Source organism: Scyliorhinus canicula, chromosome 18 (assembly GCF_902713615.1).
Source record: "Scyliorhinus canicula chromosome 18, sScyCan1.1, whole genome shotgun sequence".
Classification (NCBI taxonomy): Eukaryota; Metazoa; Chordata; class Chondrichthyes; order Carcharhiniformes; family Scyliorhinidae; genus Scyliorhinus; species Scyliorhinus canicula.
Window position 1 is genome coordinate 65,432,396 of NC_052163.1, and position 16,220 is coordinate 65,448,615.

General features: G+C 46.1%; 1 protein-coding gene across 11 annotated transcripts in view; it reads right to left on the reverse strand.

Moving 5' to 3' along the window:
• LOC119952881 (fas-binding factor 1 homolog) overlaps nt 1-16,220 on the reverse strand; it is a 171,053-nt gene that overhangs the window by 33,011 nt on the left and 121,822 nt on the right. For all 11 annotated transcript variants that reach the window (XR_005457907.1, XM_038776488.1, XM_038776486.1 and 8 more), the window contains 6 exons: nt 12,965-13,132; nt 12,250-12,350; nt 5,089-5,295; nt 3,269-3,376; nt 2,843-2,982; nt 1,821-1,939 (listed from right to left, as the gene is read on the reverse strand). Coding sequence is in view for 10 of the 11 variants with exons in the window: in XM_038776488.1 (XP_038632416.1) it covers nt 1,821-1,939; nt 2,843-2,982; nt 3,269-3,376; nt 5,089-5,295; nt 12,250-12,350; nt 12,965-13,132 (843 nt within the window). In the remaining variant the exon portion in view is untranslated. The remainder of the gene's footprint in view (nt 1-1,820; nt 1,940-2,842; nt 2,983-3,268; nt 3,377-5,088; nt 5,296-12,249; nt 12,351-12,964; nt 13,133-16,220) is intronic.

Consider the following 16,220-nt stretch of genomic DNA (forward strand, 5'->3'; position numbering starts at 1 on the left):
TCATCTCCGCGTCGGCCATGGCGGAGGACCACAGCGGCCGATGCGGAATAGACTGCCCCCACGGCACAGGCCCGCCCGCGGATCGGTGGGCCCCGATCGCGGGACAGGCCACCATGGGGGAACCTCCCGGGGCCAGAACCACCCCTAGACCGCCCATGCAGCCATGTCTCACCGGTAAATACCTACTCTAATTTACGCCGGCAGGACCGGCCGATAACAGGCTGCCACTTGGCCCATCGTGGGCCGGAGAATCGCCGGTTGGGGGGGGAGGGGGGGGGACTGCCAGAGAATCCCGCCGGTGGTCTTCACCATTGAGCCCACTATGGCCATTCCCATAGAATCCCTACAATGCAGAAAGAAGTAATTTGGCCCTTCGAGCCTGCACGGGCCCTCTGAAACAGCATATAACCAAGCTCCGACCCTATCCCTGCAACCCCATAACCCCATCTAACTCAGACATCCCTGGACACTAAGTGACCATTTAGCATGGCCAATCTACCTAACCTGCAGATTTTTAGACTGTGGGACGAAACCGGAGCACCCGGAGGAAATCCACGCAGACACAGGAAGAATGTGCAAATTCCACACAGTCAGTCACCCAAGGCTGGAATTTAACATTGGTCGCTGACGCTGCAGTATTAACCACTCTACCACCATACTGCCCATACGTGTGTTTATAATGGAAACAGAACAGGAGCAGGAGAAAGGAAATGGCAGAGGTAAAGAGGATAAAGGGCTAGCAAAGACCATCACCACTTGGGGGATACCATTCCACTGGAGTCTATGGACACGAGGTACCTTTAATGATGTCTCAGACGATGGTGTGTTCAAGGATTTAATAATAAGGAAGCAATGAAAGAACTGTGTCCCCACTTGCAAAGCAACATCCAAACATCTCATCAAAAACAAAAACAAAGAATAGGTGGAGTTTAGAAAAATAACTGTACCACAATGTTGTTTTACAGTCCATATATATTGTTGACACAAGAACTTACTTTCGCTTTGCCTTCCTAATGTGTCTCCAAATTGATGTTAAACATATTCTGATTCTGCACCGAGAGGATATCCTCGGGCGGCATAGTAGCACAGTGGTTAGCACTGTTGCGTCACAGCTCCAGGATCCCAGGTTTGATTCCCGGCTTGGGTCACTGTCTGTGTGGAGTCTGCACGTTTGCCCCATGTCTGCGTGGGTTTTCTCCGGGTGCTCTGGTTTCCTCCCACAAGTCCTGAAAGATGTGCTTGTTAGGTGAATTGGACATTCTGAATTCTCCCTCAGTGTCCCCGAACAGGCACCGGAGTGTTGCGACCAGGGGATTTTCACAGTAACTTCATTGCAGTGTTTCTTACACGGTCAACAAGTTCTTGGGCAGATCTGAACCCTGAGCCTCTGACTCAGAAGCAGGGGCACTACCTACAGAGCCAACAATACCTCACCCTCCATTTAAAACACGAGTATGATATTTCCCAACGTGGTGCAGACTGCTAATACACTGTGCAACCAGATCACTGCCTACTGCTTGCAATGAACAGAATCAAGGAACACAACCTATAGCTCATAAGGAAAGTGTGATTCTCTGTGAATGGACCAGTTTCCAAAGCAAACCAATCCCCGTCTCTGCCATGAACCGTGTTGTTTAATGGTGGGAAATGAAAATACACTGTCAGCACCAAATAACAAGAATCATCCACTGAACGTTCAAGCAGGAGGCAAGCTGGAAATGGGCTCACAATGGACGGGCTAAAAGAAACGGCAACAGAATATTAACATTTCAGATGTAACTTTTTTTCATAACTTCACTACTGTCATTTATCGTCCTCACCTTCTCAAGCAGTCGTGTCTGTTCATTCAGTCTGATCTCCATCTTGGTTATAACATCCTGCAGGCGAGCTCTCTCCTCCTCCAGGTCTCTCTGCTGGCGCATCAGTCTGTCCTGTTGTGCTGAAAGAACCCATTTAAAATCAACAATCAGACTCCACAAAGGGGCTGCATAAACTCATTGGCTTAAGACTGATTCACAGAACCAGTAGATACAGATCCTTAATGCTTATAGCAGAAACATTTTGAGGACCAGTTATCAATATTGGGGAAATGCTGGCTAATGGTGAAACTCTGATGGACTGGAAACACTGGTATGCCAAGTCTGATACAGTAAATCCAGCCCTCTAAACACCTCATAAATAACAGATAATAAATGGAATGGGTAGGCTGAAAGTGTGCTCACATTAAATAATTAGAATGGATTTAGAAAGGGATCATCTTATTCAATTATGATGTGGAGATGCTGCTGTTGGGCTGGGGTGGGCACAGTAAGAAGTCTTACAACACCAGGTTGAAGTCCAACAAACAGACCTGTTGTGCTTTAACCTGCTGTTGTAAGATTTCTTACTTCTTCAATTAGCCATTCTGACTTACTTGACAATTTAGCGTGTCCAATCCACCTACCCTTTGGGTTGTGGGGACGAAACCCATGCAAACACGGGAAGGATGTGAAAACTCCACACGGACAGTGACCCAGAGCCGGGATCGAACCTGGGATCTCAAATTAGCTAGCCAATACCACCTGTTGTTTGTTGGACCTTGTTATGCACAAATTGAGTGCCAAAGTTCCTATACTGCAACAATGGAGTCAATTTTGAATTATATAGTTAGCTGTAAAGTCATAGTTAGCTGTAAAGTGATATGGCACATACTGAGGGGGGCATGAAAGAATCTGCAAATACAAATCTTTCTCCTTTCAGAGATTTTATTTTGGAAGTATATACACGGGGTGAAGGGTGAACAATTCTGAGCGCTGATCAGCTTTCTGAATTCGGAAAATCTTAACTCCCATTACATAGCTACCTCGCTGCTGCTCATCCCGTTGCCTTGCATTGAGCTCCATCTCATGGGATGTGTTCTGATGAGTGCTTTCCACTTTATAGGAGAGGTCGTTCAGCTTCACTGAGAAAGCCCCCATCTGTTCAATTATATTATTGAGTGACCTGCAGGAGAACAGAAAGGAGGAAGACTGGAGTCTGACATTCTGTACCTTGGATATTTAAATAGAAAAATGGTTTTCTGAGTCGTAACCAACTTTTTAATTACAGGTTATAATCATCATATTATATTACATATAAATTATCCAGAACATCCAAATGTTCCAGCCTGTAACTCACTCCTGGGTAGCTGCTATTCTCTATACTGTATAAAACAGTGGAACCCCTCAATTCCATTTACTCCAATTCAAGTCTGGAGCTACACTGAAAACTAGAGTTGAGATGATGTTACCTTGTATGTGAGGACGCACTGGTCACCGCATCAATTTCCTGTTCCTTCAGTTGTTTCACGTGCTGCAGCTGGTCTTCATGTTCTTTTCGCATATCCAGGATCGACTGTCTACGGATTAAAAGCCAGCAATGGTGAAGCTCACAAACAAAAAACCATGCAGCCCAACCAAAGATTTTAAGATGTATGCTTTTTCTGTTGGAGCTCCTCTTGTGGCCCACAGGAGGTCCCAGGTTCAAAGCCCATCTGAGGGCAGCATGGTGCTGCAGTGGTTAGCACTGCTGCCTCACAGTGCCAGGGACCCGGGTTCAATTCCTTCCTAACTCCTACCTTAAGTTTCTTTCTACTTGCTTTATATTCTTCAAGGGCTTCATCTGTCCTAAGCCTTTTAGACCTTACGAATGCTTCCTTTTCCTTTTTGACAAAATTCATAATATCCTTCGTTATCCAGGGTTCCCTATACTTGCCACCCTTACCTTTCGTCCTCACAGGTACATGCCGGTCCTGAATTCTAATCAACTGACATTTGAAAGCCTCTCACATGCCGGATGTTAATTTTCCCTCAAACGGCCTCTTCCAGTCAACACTCTCCAGATCCTGCCTAATGCTGTTGTAATTAGCCTTCACCCAGTCTAACACCTTCACCTGAGGACCACACTTGTCCTTTTCCATAAGCAGCTTAAAACTTACAGAATTATGATCAATGTTCCTGAAATCATCTCCTACTGAAACTTTGATCACCTGGCTGGGCTCATTTCCCAGCACCAGGTCTAATACGGCCCCTTCCCGAGTTGAGCTATTTACAGATTGTTTCACGAAACTCTCCTCGATACTCCTTACAAATTCTGCTCCATCCATGCCTCTAGTAGTATGTGTGTCCCAGCCAATATAGGGAAAGTTAAAATCACTCACCACGACAATCCTATTATTTATCTTTCCAAGATCTGTCTGCATATCTGTTGCTCTATCTCCCCTCTGGCTGTTAGGAGGTCTGTAGTAAACGACCAACATTGTGACAGCACCCTTCCTATTCCTGAGCTCTACCCATATTGCCTCGCTACCTGAACCCTCCAAGGTGTCCTCCCTCAGCACAGGTGTGAAATTTTCCTCACCCAATAATGCAACTCCTTTTGCACCCCCTCTATCCTGCCTGAAGCATCTAAATCTAACGTTTAGTTGCCAATCCTGTCCCTTTTTCAACCAAGTTTCTGTAATAGCAACAACATCATAATTCCATGTACTAATCCAAGCTCCAAGTTCATTTGTTTTGCCTGAAATACTCCTCGCATTGAAACTAATGCAATTCAGCCCACCAGCTCCGCTGCATTGGCCAACAACTCCCTGCCTGCTCTTCCTCTTAATCTTACTGGCCTTAGTCTGTAGCTCACCCTCAGTTGTTTCTCCCGCTGATCCTACTGCTCTAGTTCCCACCCCCTTGCCATACTAGGCAGTTCAATCTGCTTCTCTGCCTTCCACTTTTCTCCTTACTACCTTATGACTTCCTGCATTGGCTCCCATCCCCCTGCCACATTAGTTTAAACCCTCCCCAATCCTCCTCAAAGGGGGAAAGGAAACTGGACAAAGCTTCTGCTGTTGAATGCTATTCAGTGACCCCTGCTGGAGTGCACACGTACATGGGCAAAGGGCCAGAACAGCTTCAGTCATGATGAAATGCTTTTGGCACACGAGGCAAAAGTGGAGAGTGAAAAATGGGCACTTGGGCAAGTTATTCAGATATGGTAGAGGAAAAACGTTGGTGGTAAAGACAGAAATGTATTTGTTAAACAGGCAGTGCTTATGATACAATATAGCTTTCCTCTGACCGTTGTAGATCTCGGAGTCGCTCCTTCTCCTTGGCTTTCTCTTCCTCAAACTCAGTGAGTTTGCACTGGTATCGTGCAATCAACTCCGATCTCTCTCGATCTAAGCTCTGTTGTCGGGCCACATGTTGTTCGGAGAGAATCTGGTTCTCTTCTTGAAGTCTAGCCTCCCGCTGCTGGTACGATTCCTCAATTACCTTCAAGCGGGTCCTGAAAGGAAGGATGAGAAGAAGAGGTGATCAATCCAGCCTGTCATATCTTTATTCTCAACAATGGGATACTGTTCAGCCTGCTTAGTATTTCCAGCATTTTCAGGTAATACTTCAGATTTCCAACACCTGTAGTACTTTATTTTGTTTTTGTGTTCACACTCATTCCTTGTTACTGTCAGTCTCTTGGTTCCTAAGTTGTGGCCCCCACATACAGAACTTGTTATTTTTGTTCCAAATCTAAATGGACGGCACAGTGTTTAGCACTGCTGCCTCACAGCTCCATGGACTCGGTTTCAATTCTGGCCTCGGGTGACTACGTGGAGTTTGTACTTTCTCCCCCTGTCTTCGTGTGTTTACTCCGGGTGCTCCGGTTTCCTCCCACAGTCCAAAGATAAGCACGTTAGGTGGATTGGCCATGCTAAATTGCCCCTTAGTGTCCAAAAGGTTAGGTGGGGTTACTGGTTATGGGGATAGTGTGGAGGCGTGGGCTTAAGTAGGGTGATCTTTCGGTGGGTTGGAGCAGACCCGTTGGGCTGAATGGCCTCCTTTTGCACTGTAAATTCTATGACTCTATAATGCGGTGACACGGTGGTTAGCACTGCTGCCTCACAGCACCAGGGACAAGGGTTCAATTCCGGCCTTGGGTCACTGTCCGTGTGGAGTTTGCACATTCTCCCAGTGTCTCCGCAGCTTTCCTCTGGGTGCTCCGGTTTCTCCCACAGTCCAAAGACATGTAGGTTAGGTGGATTGGCCAGGCTAAATTGTCCAAAGATTAGGTGGACTAATGGGGATAGGGCAGAGGAATGGGCCTACATGGGGTGCTCTTTCGGAAGGTCGGTGCAAACTCGATGGGCCGAATGGCCTCCTTCTGCACTGTAGGGATTCTATGATGATTCTATGAATTGGATGTATTTGCTGGATAAGGTTCAATGGAGCTTTACTCTACATTAGATGTGGTTAGGACCACACCTAAGGTGCTGCAGGCAATTCTGGACACAACCAAGGAAGGACTGCAACACAGATTTACTAGGCTGGGATTTTCTCATCCTGAATTGGATGGGAATGGAGGCGGGACGGCAATTAAATTGGCTGAATGGTGGAACCCAAAACCCTTCTATTTCACCCTGTGCCATTTTCCTGAGCACAGGAGAGGGAGTGGGCCCCTAACATTCCCACTCCTGTTAACAATCTCATTTAAAATACAATGGATTTATTAAGAGCCCAATTCTGAAACGCTTTCTGATTCTCTATGAGGTTTCTGGGATTCAGCAGCTGTTAGGTTTTATATTAACAACGGCATGGAGGTGGAAAGAGGTTCGAAAAGGTAAGTACATTCTTATGAAGTCTTAATTGCATTTATATGTTCAGTTTAAACATTTATTGAAATTAGCACTACTGAGGTCAAATTGTTTATGTGGGGGATTTATGGGCTCTTGGATCCAATCCAGCTTTTTTAATGTGTTCATAATGTTAGGAATGGGTTGAGAGATATTCCAATCACATGTCAAATTGATGTTAAGTATCTAATAATTGACACTGATGTGTAAAGGGGTTGCGGGTGGCACTTGTGGTGCCAGAGTTCTGTATAGAGAGTGTTCAAGGAAAATAAAGGTGTTTGGGAAAAGAACTCTTTACTCAACAGCAGCCAGAAAGTAACACATAAGAATGTCACTATGTTCATAGTTAGAACATAGAACAGTATAGCACAGAACAGGCCCTTCAACCCACGGTGTTGTGCCAACAATTTATCCTAATCTAAGATCAACCTAACCTACACCCCTTCAATTTGCTGCTGTCCATGTGCCTGCCCAAGAGTCACTTGAATGTCCCTCAATACCCTGACTCCACCACCTCTGCTGGCAGTGCATTCCACGCACCCACCACTCTCTGTGTAAAGAACCTACCTCTGACATCTCCCCTATACCTTGCTCCAATCACCGTAAAATTATGTCTCCTCGTGGCAGCCATTTCCGCCCTGCGGCTAAGTCTCTGGCTATTCACTCTATCCATGCCTCTCATCACATTGTACACCTCTATCAAGTCACCTCTCTGCCTTCTTTGCTCCATGATGTGGAGATGCCGGCGTTGGACTGGGGTGAGCACAGTAAGAAGCCTTACAACACCAGGTTAAAGTCCAACATGTTTTTTTCAAACACTAGCTTTCGGAGCACTGCTCATTCACCTGAGGAAGGAGCAGTGCTCCGAAAGCTAGTGTTTGAAACAAACATGTTGGTCTTTAACCTGGTGTTGTAAGACTTCTTATTGTTCTTCGCTCCAGTGAGAAAAGCCCTAGCTCCCTCAACCTTTCTTCATAAGACATGACCTCCAGTCCAGGCAGCATCCTGGTAAATCTCCTCTGCACCCTCTTCAAAGCAGCCACATCCTTCCTGTAATGAGGCGACCTATTCCAAGTGTTTTATAAAGCTGCAGCAAAACCTCGCGGCTCTTGAACTCAATCCCCCTGTTAATGAAAGCCAACACACCATACGCCTTCTTAACAACCCTATCAATCTGGGTGGCAACTTTGAGGGATCTATGTACCTGGTCCCCAAGATCCCTCTGTTCCTCCACACTTCCAAGAATCCTGCCTTTTACCCTGTATTCAGCATACCTGCCATCCACTACCACTCAAAGAACAAAAAAAAGTACAGCACAGGAACTGGCCCTTTGGCCCTCCAAGCCTGCGCCGACCATGTTGCCCGTCTAAACTAAAATCTTTTACACTTCCGGGGTCCGTATCCCTCTACTCCCATCCTATTCATGTAGTTGTCAAGATGTCCCTTAAACGTCACTAACGTCTCTGCTTCCACCACCTCCTCCTGCAGTGAGTTCCAAGCACCCACTACTCTGTGTAAAAAAAACTTACCTCGTACATCTCCTCTAAACCTTGCCCCTCACACCTTAAACCTATGCCCCCTCTTATTTGGTCTCTTCTTTCGGCCAGCCAAGTCTGCATCCAAACAGCCAGATTTCCCTGTATCCCGTGCCCCCTAACTTTCTGAATGAGCCTACCATGGGGAACCTTATAAAATGCAGATGCATTCAATTACTTATAAACATATTATAAAGTAAGATTGCATCCAAGAGCTCATAACTCTCCCAAATAAACAAATTTGGCTTGACATGTGGAAATAGCTGCTGGTAATTATCAAATTGTTTATATATTGAAATTTTAACAGACTTTTGAAATACTTTTAAAATGCATTTACATTCATTTAAGTATATTTTGAAACTTTCCCAATACAGCTCAACTTTTCACCACATATCCTTCCACAAATCTGGGCCAATCTGTTTGGGAATGGAAAGGAATGGAGGCTCACCTGACAACCTGCCTACTCCAGAGTCAACCTGCCTCCAGCCTGCCATAATTGGACAGAAGACCCACCTTCAAGTCCTTGAGGACCAAACAGTTGCACTCCACAGGAACCTAGAGGGAGAGGCTGTAATGCGACTCTGGTTCGTACCTGATCTGTGCAGTTCTAGAATTCACATTGCAGGAGGTTTGTGATAGCATTGGAAAAGGTGCAGGAGAGATTTATCAGGAAGTTGTCTAGGCTGGAGAGTTTTAGTTATGAAGAGAGATTAGAAAGGCTGGGATTGTTTTCCTTGGAGCAGAGGAGACTGAGTGGGGACATGATTCAGATGTATAAAATTAAATGAGGCATAGATAGGAAGAAACATTTCCCCTTGGTGGAGAGATCAATGACCAGGGGGCATAGATTTATGGTAAGGCTTGGCTGGGGATGTGAGGAAAATCTTTTCATCCAGAGGGTGGTGGGAGTCTGGAATTCATTTCCTGAAAGGATAGTGGAGGCAGAGACCCTCATATCATTTAAGAAGTTTTTCGTGTTTTTTTTTAAATTTAGAGTACCCAATTCATTTTTTCCAATTAAGGGGCAATTTAGCATGGCCAATCCACCTAGCCTGCATATCTTTGAGTTGTGGGGGCAAAACACACGCAATCATGGGGAGAATGTGCAAACTCCACACAGACAGTGACCCAGAGCCAGGACCGAACTTGGGACCTCAGCGCCGTGAGGCACCAGTGCTAACCACTGCACCACCGTACTGCCTATTTAAGAAATATTTAGATGTGTACTTGTGATGCTAAGACATACAAGATCAAAAGCCAAGTGCTGGAAAATGGGATTGGGATAGTTAGGTGATTGTTTCCAACCAGCGCAGATGCAATGGGTTTAAGTGCCTTCTCTATACTGCAGGCCTCCATGACTCTCTGACTCTCAGTGGAAAATTGGGCCCCAAGACTCCAACGGCTCAAATTAAATAAATAAAATAAATAACCTTTATCGTCACTGAAGGGGGGTTAAGCGAAACTGAATAGTTAGCATGCCACTAGAGTAGTTTTACATAAATTACTTTATTAAGGATCGAGATGAATTATAGGACTGAGTAAACATTATTAACCATTAAACATGTATTTTTAGGAAATAGCAGTAATAAGTAATCAAAAGGGATTTAGGGTTGCTAACTTAACCAAAAGGACATTACTTTTGACATCTTTCTTTGCGAAACAATCCAGGGTGTTGGTTCTGTTGTTCTGTTTCTTACAAACAGTCAGCACAGGCTGCTGGAATTGTACAAAGCTGTCAGGTTGAGGATCAATCATGTGCTGCTTGCGATTCTATTGGGTGAAGTTTAAACACAGCTTGCAATTCTAGTGGATAAGTTTAAAAGTAGCAGCTTCAGGGATTGGATCGGGTCCAACTGGGGTGGGTTATTGATTTTTGAACATAGTATAAGTAGTGTTCTGGTCTTTGTTCGGCAGAACAGGTCTTGGCAGATATCCAGTCTGATCTCCGTGTACACGTAACAAGGGAGAATGTGCAAACTCCACACGGACAGTGACCAGAGCCAGAATCGAACCTGGGACCTCAGCGCTGTGAGGCAAGAGGGCTAACCCACTGCGCCACCGTGCTGCCCTTGGCAATATTATTAAGATGGAAATTGGCTGTTTAGGTGGTGAAGAGGATTTGCGGTTATCTTGGGTTAAATATGTAACAAGGTTGCAAGCTGTGTGGTTCAGCCTCAGATTGTTGTCAGGGAGAGGGATGGAGTCAGTAAATAGAGAATGGAATTTGTGGTGGGAACTGAAGTCAGTGGCTTTGATCTCCCCACAGTAAACTGCCTCTTAAATTGGAAAAAAATAATTGGGTACTCTAAATTGAAAATAAAATATATATATATTTAATAGTATTGCTAACTCTGTCCTGGCCTCAGCTAATCTAATACTGAAACCCTCAACAACATCATTAGTTTAGGATCGACTATTCCAATGCTCTTTGGGCCAGACTCTCATCTTCCACCAGCATTTCATAGAATTTACAGTCCAGGAGGAAGCCATTTGGCCCATCGAGTCTGTACTGGCCTTACAAAGAGCACCATACTGAAGCCCACGGGCGTAATTCTCCGCTCCCCACGTGGCGTGGGAGAATCGTGGGAGGGCCTCCCGACATTTGTTACGCCCCCCTGGCGCCCCCAGCGACATCAGAAAAGCGCCATTTCCGCGTCATTTCCGGAGCGACGAAGTCGCGGCCGGGAACCCGCTCCTAGCCCCCCGGGTAGGGGTGAATTAGGTGCGGGGAGCGGGCCCCAAGGCCGTCGTGAAGCTCGGCCGATTTCACGACGGCCATCCTGATTTTTATCGGGAGCGGAGAATACCGCCCCACATATCTACCCTTTCCCCGCAACCCCCATTTTACATTTTTTGGACACTAAGGGCAACCCACCTAACCTGCACATCTTTGGACTATGGGAGGAAACCGGAGCACCCGGAAGAAACCCACGCAGACTCAGGGAGAACGTGCAGACTCCGCACAGTGACCCAGCCGGGAATCGAACCTGGGGCACTGGAGCTGTGAAGCAACTGTGCTAACCACTATGCTACCATGCTGCCCGTAATTTACCTGAATACATTCATTTCTTACTTAAAGTTTTCTGCCTGGGAGTGGTTGTTTTCCATCACAACAGTGCGTTAGTGAGTGGATGAGTGAGGGAGGTAGGTATGGTGAGTGTTGTAGCTAGGTGAGTGAGCAGATAGTTAGCTGGTTGAGGGGGGAGCGGGCTGGGGGTAATTGGGTCAGGCTTGAAGAGAGTGGGGAGGTGTGTTCTATGTGTTCATAGAATCCTCAGTGCAGAAGAGGCCATTCGGCCCATCAAATCAGCATCAACCCTCCAAAAAAGCACCCTATCTAGTCCCATTCTCCTGCCCAATCCTCACAACCCCACCTGTCCTGCACATAAACTGTATAACATTTCCTGGGTATCTATCAAGCTAAGTACTGCATGGATCTGGCCCAAGGGTCCAACTCTAGATCAGAATTGGAGACATTCACTGAGCGTTCTGGGGAGCAGGGGAATTTCCATCAGACATTTAGACTTCTTGAGTAATTCCCATATAGACTTCCAAAGAGTCTTAACCTGCACCTTCAATCATATGTCTGGTCTCCAATGATCTGATGACCAGAAGATTTCAGCCATTGCCTCCCAGCTCAACAAGGCCCCAAATCTTACAATTCTGATCTAATTTTCAAATCCTGCCATGGCCTTACTCCTCTCTATCTCTGTAAGTTCTTCCAGCCCTACAAACTTCTGAGATCTCTGCACACTCCCAATGTGGCCTCCTGCAGACCCCTGATTTTAATCGCTCCACCATGAGAGGTATCTGTCTGGGCTCTAAGCATTGAAATTTCCTCCCTAACCCACTCTAACTTTCTCACACACACTCCTCTTTTAACACTCTTGTTAAAATTTAACTCTTTTACCAAGGTTTTTGTTATCTATCCTAATGTGTCCTTATGTCAAATTATGTTTGTTACCACTCCTGTGAACTACCTTGGAATGTTTACTATGTTAAAGGAACTAAATAAATCCAAGCATTCCCATTTCTGCATTTTGTCTTTCCTTTTTCAAGTTTGAACCTGTTTCTCCTCACCTGTGTGCATTTTCTATTAGCTCAAGATCATTGTTGTGCTGCTGCTGGAGGCTATCCAGTAGAATTCTTTGTTGCTCTCGCTCCAGTTCCAGCTTCCTCACCTTGTGCATACACAAACATTTTTAAGTTCCAGGTTTGAGGAAAGAATGACACAATTAATACATAATCAAAACACAAAATATTCTCAATGACCAGAGAAGAAGATCTCTCTCCTTCCAAAGAGGATGAACCATGAAGGATTTATCTCTGCTTCAACTGCTTGTATTGTGGAATTTTTGTTATTCACTCCTCGGAATGACCAACATTGTGATGAATGTAGGAATACAGGAACAGGAAGAGGTAATTTCTCACCTTCGCCTACACTGCCATTTAAATCGATCAATGTTAATCAGTATCCTGATAACCCCATCTAATGAAAATCTGCCACCCTCAATCTTGAAAGTTCCAACTGGCCTCGCATTCATGGTCTTTCTAATGAAAGATAATTCTAGATTTCCAATATCCATAGTTTGAATAAGTATTTTCTGAAGTCATTCTGGAATGCCTAGGTTCTAATTATTTTCAGTTTGGTCAGATTGAACTCCATCTTCTGCGATTTTTCCCAGTCAGTTAGTCTGTTTATGTTCCTTTGTAACTTCCTAACGCTGCCCCTACCAACTTAGTGGCAGTGACTAGCACGTTCATGTAACAGTCACTCTCAGAACTGGTCTTGTACCTTACTCTCCAGCTCGATGATTTTGACCTCGGTATCTTGAAGGATTGTCTGTTGCTCGGCCTCTGTGCTCTTCAGCTGTTTCTGCACAGCCGACAGCCTGCTCTCCAGATCCATGGCATTCGGCAGATCCACGGCCAAATCTCGCCCCCCAGATACTGACTGAAGCAGCTGTTAGCAGAAAAGTATATAAAGTTAAACCGCAGTGTCATATGAGTTTAAATCACATCACTCACACTTCCGGTGGCGGCCATGGAGGAGTAGCTCCCGCACATTCAATAGCTCCCGACTGTAACGGACTTTCCCCTGATTTTTCTGGGCTTTTATGGGATAAATTGATGAACTGTGCAACAGTAAGGAGGATCCCCTCTCTGGTGTATGGAGAATTGGACCAGAAGTGGCCGTGTGAAACGACTCAGTCCTGGTAGTGAGAAGCAAGCGGAGCTGGTATCGCGGGACAGCATGGTGGAGGGCAAGGGCCGAGGAGAGACGGCACAGTGGTCGACTGGGGCAGCTGGTGAAGTTTTTTGAGGATTGCTTCATCAAGCTGATAAAGGATACGCTGGACCCGATCAAGGCTTCAATTGATCAAGTATTCTTGAATCAGGAGAACCAGGGGAAAGCAATACAGGAGATCGAACAAAAGTTATCTGACCAGGAGGACTATATAACCGTGCTGGAGAACAAGGTGGAGGTGTTGGACAACCGCCAGAAGAGGATGCAGGAGGAGCTGGAGAATAGGTCCAGGAGGCAGAACCACAGAATTGCTGGCCTCCCTGAAGGCAGTGAGGGATCGGATGCGAGGGCATATGTGACAGGCATGCTGGAGATGTTGATGGGGTTTGGGGCGTTCCCATGGCCCCTGGAGGTGGATAAAGCGCACAGAGCCCCCGCGAGGAAGCCCTGGGCGAATGACCCGCCGAGGGCCACGGTGGTACGTTTTCACCGTTTTACGGATAAGGAACACGTCTTGCGGTGGGCCAAGAAAGAACGGAGCAGCAAGTGGGGGAACTATGAGTTGCGTATTTATCAGGAACTGGGAGCGGAGTTGGACAAGAGACGGGCTGGGTTCAATCGGACAAAAGTGGCCCTCCTCAAGAAGGGGGTGGAGTTCGGGATGCTGTACCCAGATCAGCTGTGGGTTACGCACGAGAAACGGGACTTTTATTTTGAGACGCCGGTGATGTACGGACATTCATCAAAGAAAAGAAGCTGGAGACGACTTAAAAGTCATTTAAGCTGCCGAGAAGTTTTGTAGCGGTGGTTCGTAATACTTAACATAGACATAGAACATGGAACGATACAGCGCAGTACAGGCCCTTCGGCCCTCGATGTTGCACCGACATGGAAAAAAACTAAAGGCCATCTAACCTACACTATGCCCTTATCATCCATATGCTTATCCAATAAACTTTTAAATGCCCTCAATGTTGGCGAGTTCACTACTGTTGCAGGTAGGGCATTCCACGGCCTCACCACTCTTTGCGTAAAAAAACCCACCTCTGACCTCTGTCCTATATCTATTACCCCTCAATTTAAGGCTATGTCCCCTCGTGCTAGCCACCTCCATCCGCGGGAGAAGGCTCTCGCTGTCCACCCTATCTAACCCTCTGATCATTTTGTATGCCTCTATTAAGTCACCTCTTAACCTTCTTCTCTCTAACGAAAACAACCTCAAGTCCATCAGCCTTTCCTCATAAGATTTTCCCTCCATACCAGGCAACATCCTGGTAAATCTCCTCTGCACCCGTTCCAAAGCTTCCACGTCCTTCCTATAATGAGGCGACCAGAACTGTACGCAATACTCCAAATGCGGCTGTACTAGAGTTTTGTACAACTGCAACATGACCTCATGGCTCCGGAACTCAATCCCTCTACCAATAAAGGCCAACACACCATAGGCCTTCTTCACAACCCTATCAACCTGGGTGGCAACTTTCAGGGATCTATGTACATGGACACCGAGATCCCTCTGCTCATCCACACTACCAAGAATTTTACCATTAGCCAAATATTCTGCATTCCTGTTATTCTTTCCAAAGTGAATCACCTCACACTTCTCCACATTAAACTCCATTTGCCACCTCTCAGCCCAGCTCTGCAGCTTATCTATGTCCCTCTGTAACCTGCAACATCCTTCCGCACTGTCTACAACTCCACCGACTTTAGTGTCGTCTGCAAATTTACTCACCCATCCTTCTGCGCCCTCCTCTAGGTCATTTATAAAAATGACAAACAGCAACGGCCCCAGAACAGATCCTTGTGGTACGCCACTCGTAACTGAACTCCATTCTGAACATTTCCCATCGACTACCACTCTCTGTCTTCTTTCAACTAGCCAATTTCTGATCCACATCTCTAAATCACCCTCAATCCTAAAACCCTCAAGGCCTGTTCTGTGCTGTACTGTTCTAATTCTAATCCCCAGCCTCCGTATTTTCTGCAATAGCCGACCGTGGGGAACCTTATCAAACGCTTTACTGAAATCCATATACACCACATCAACTGCTCTACCCTCGTCTACCTGTTCAGTCACCTTCTCAAAGAACTCGATAAGGTTTGTGAGGCATGACCTACCCTTCACAAAACCATGCTGACTATCCCTAATCACATTATTCCTATCTAGATGATTATAAATCGTATCTTTTATAATCCTCTCCAAGACTTTACCCACCACAGACGTTAGGCTCACCGGCCTATAGTTACCGGGGTTATCTCTGTACTGTATACTGTACTGGTTTTTTTAAAGAAAAAAAGATCTCATGTCGTTTTGGGTGAAATAATGGGCTGTGGTGATGGTTGGAGGGTGCTTTGTCTTGCAGGGATTTGATGTGGGGGGGGGGTCTTGAAGTTAGAGCTATTCTTCGGGAGACTGGGTTGTGTGTTAACTAACTGTCTTTTCACTGGTTTATGTTAATTTTGTCTTTTTTTTGTTGTTTTTGCTGATGTTTACTCACTGGGGAATGTGATGCTGTTAAAAGGTTTATTCATGTGGGGGAGAGGTTCGAACAATAGGGAAACAGACTGCTTGGCGCCGGGGCGGGGGTTATTGGGGTCAGCATGGTTCAGCTGACTCTCGGAAGCGCAGTGGGGGGTGAGCAAGTGTTAAACTGGCGCTTGACCTGGGTGTGTTTGGGGGGGGGGGGGGGGGGGGGGTGGAGGCTCCTTCGCTGACAGGGAAGGAACTATTATTGGGGAGTAAATGGGAGGTTGGGAACGGCTGCTGCTCATAGGGGTACTCGGGGAAGTGGGGGGCGGG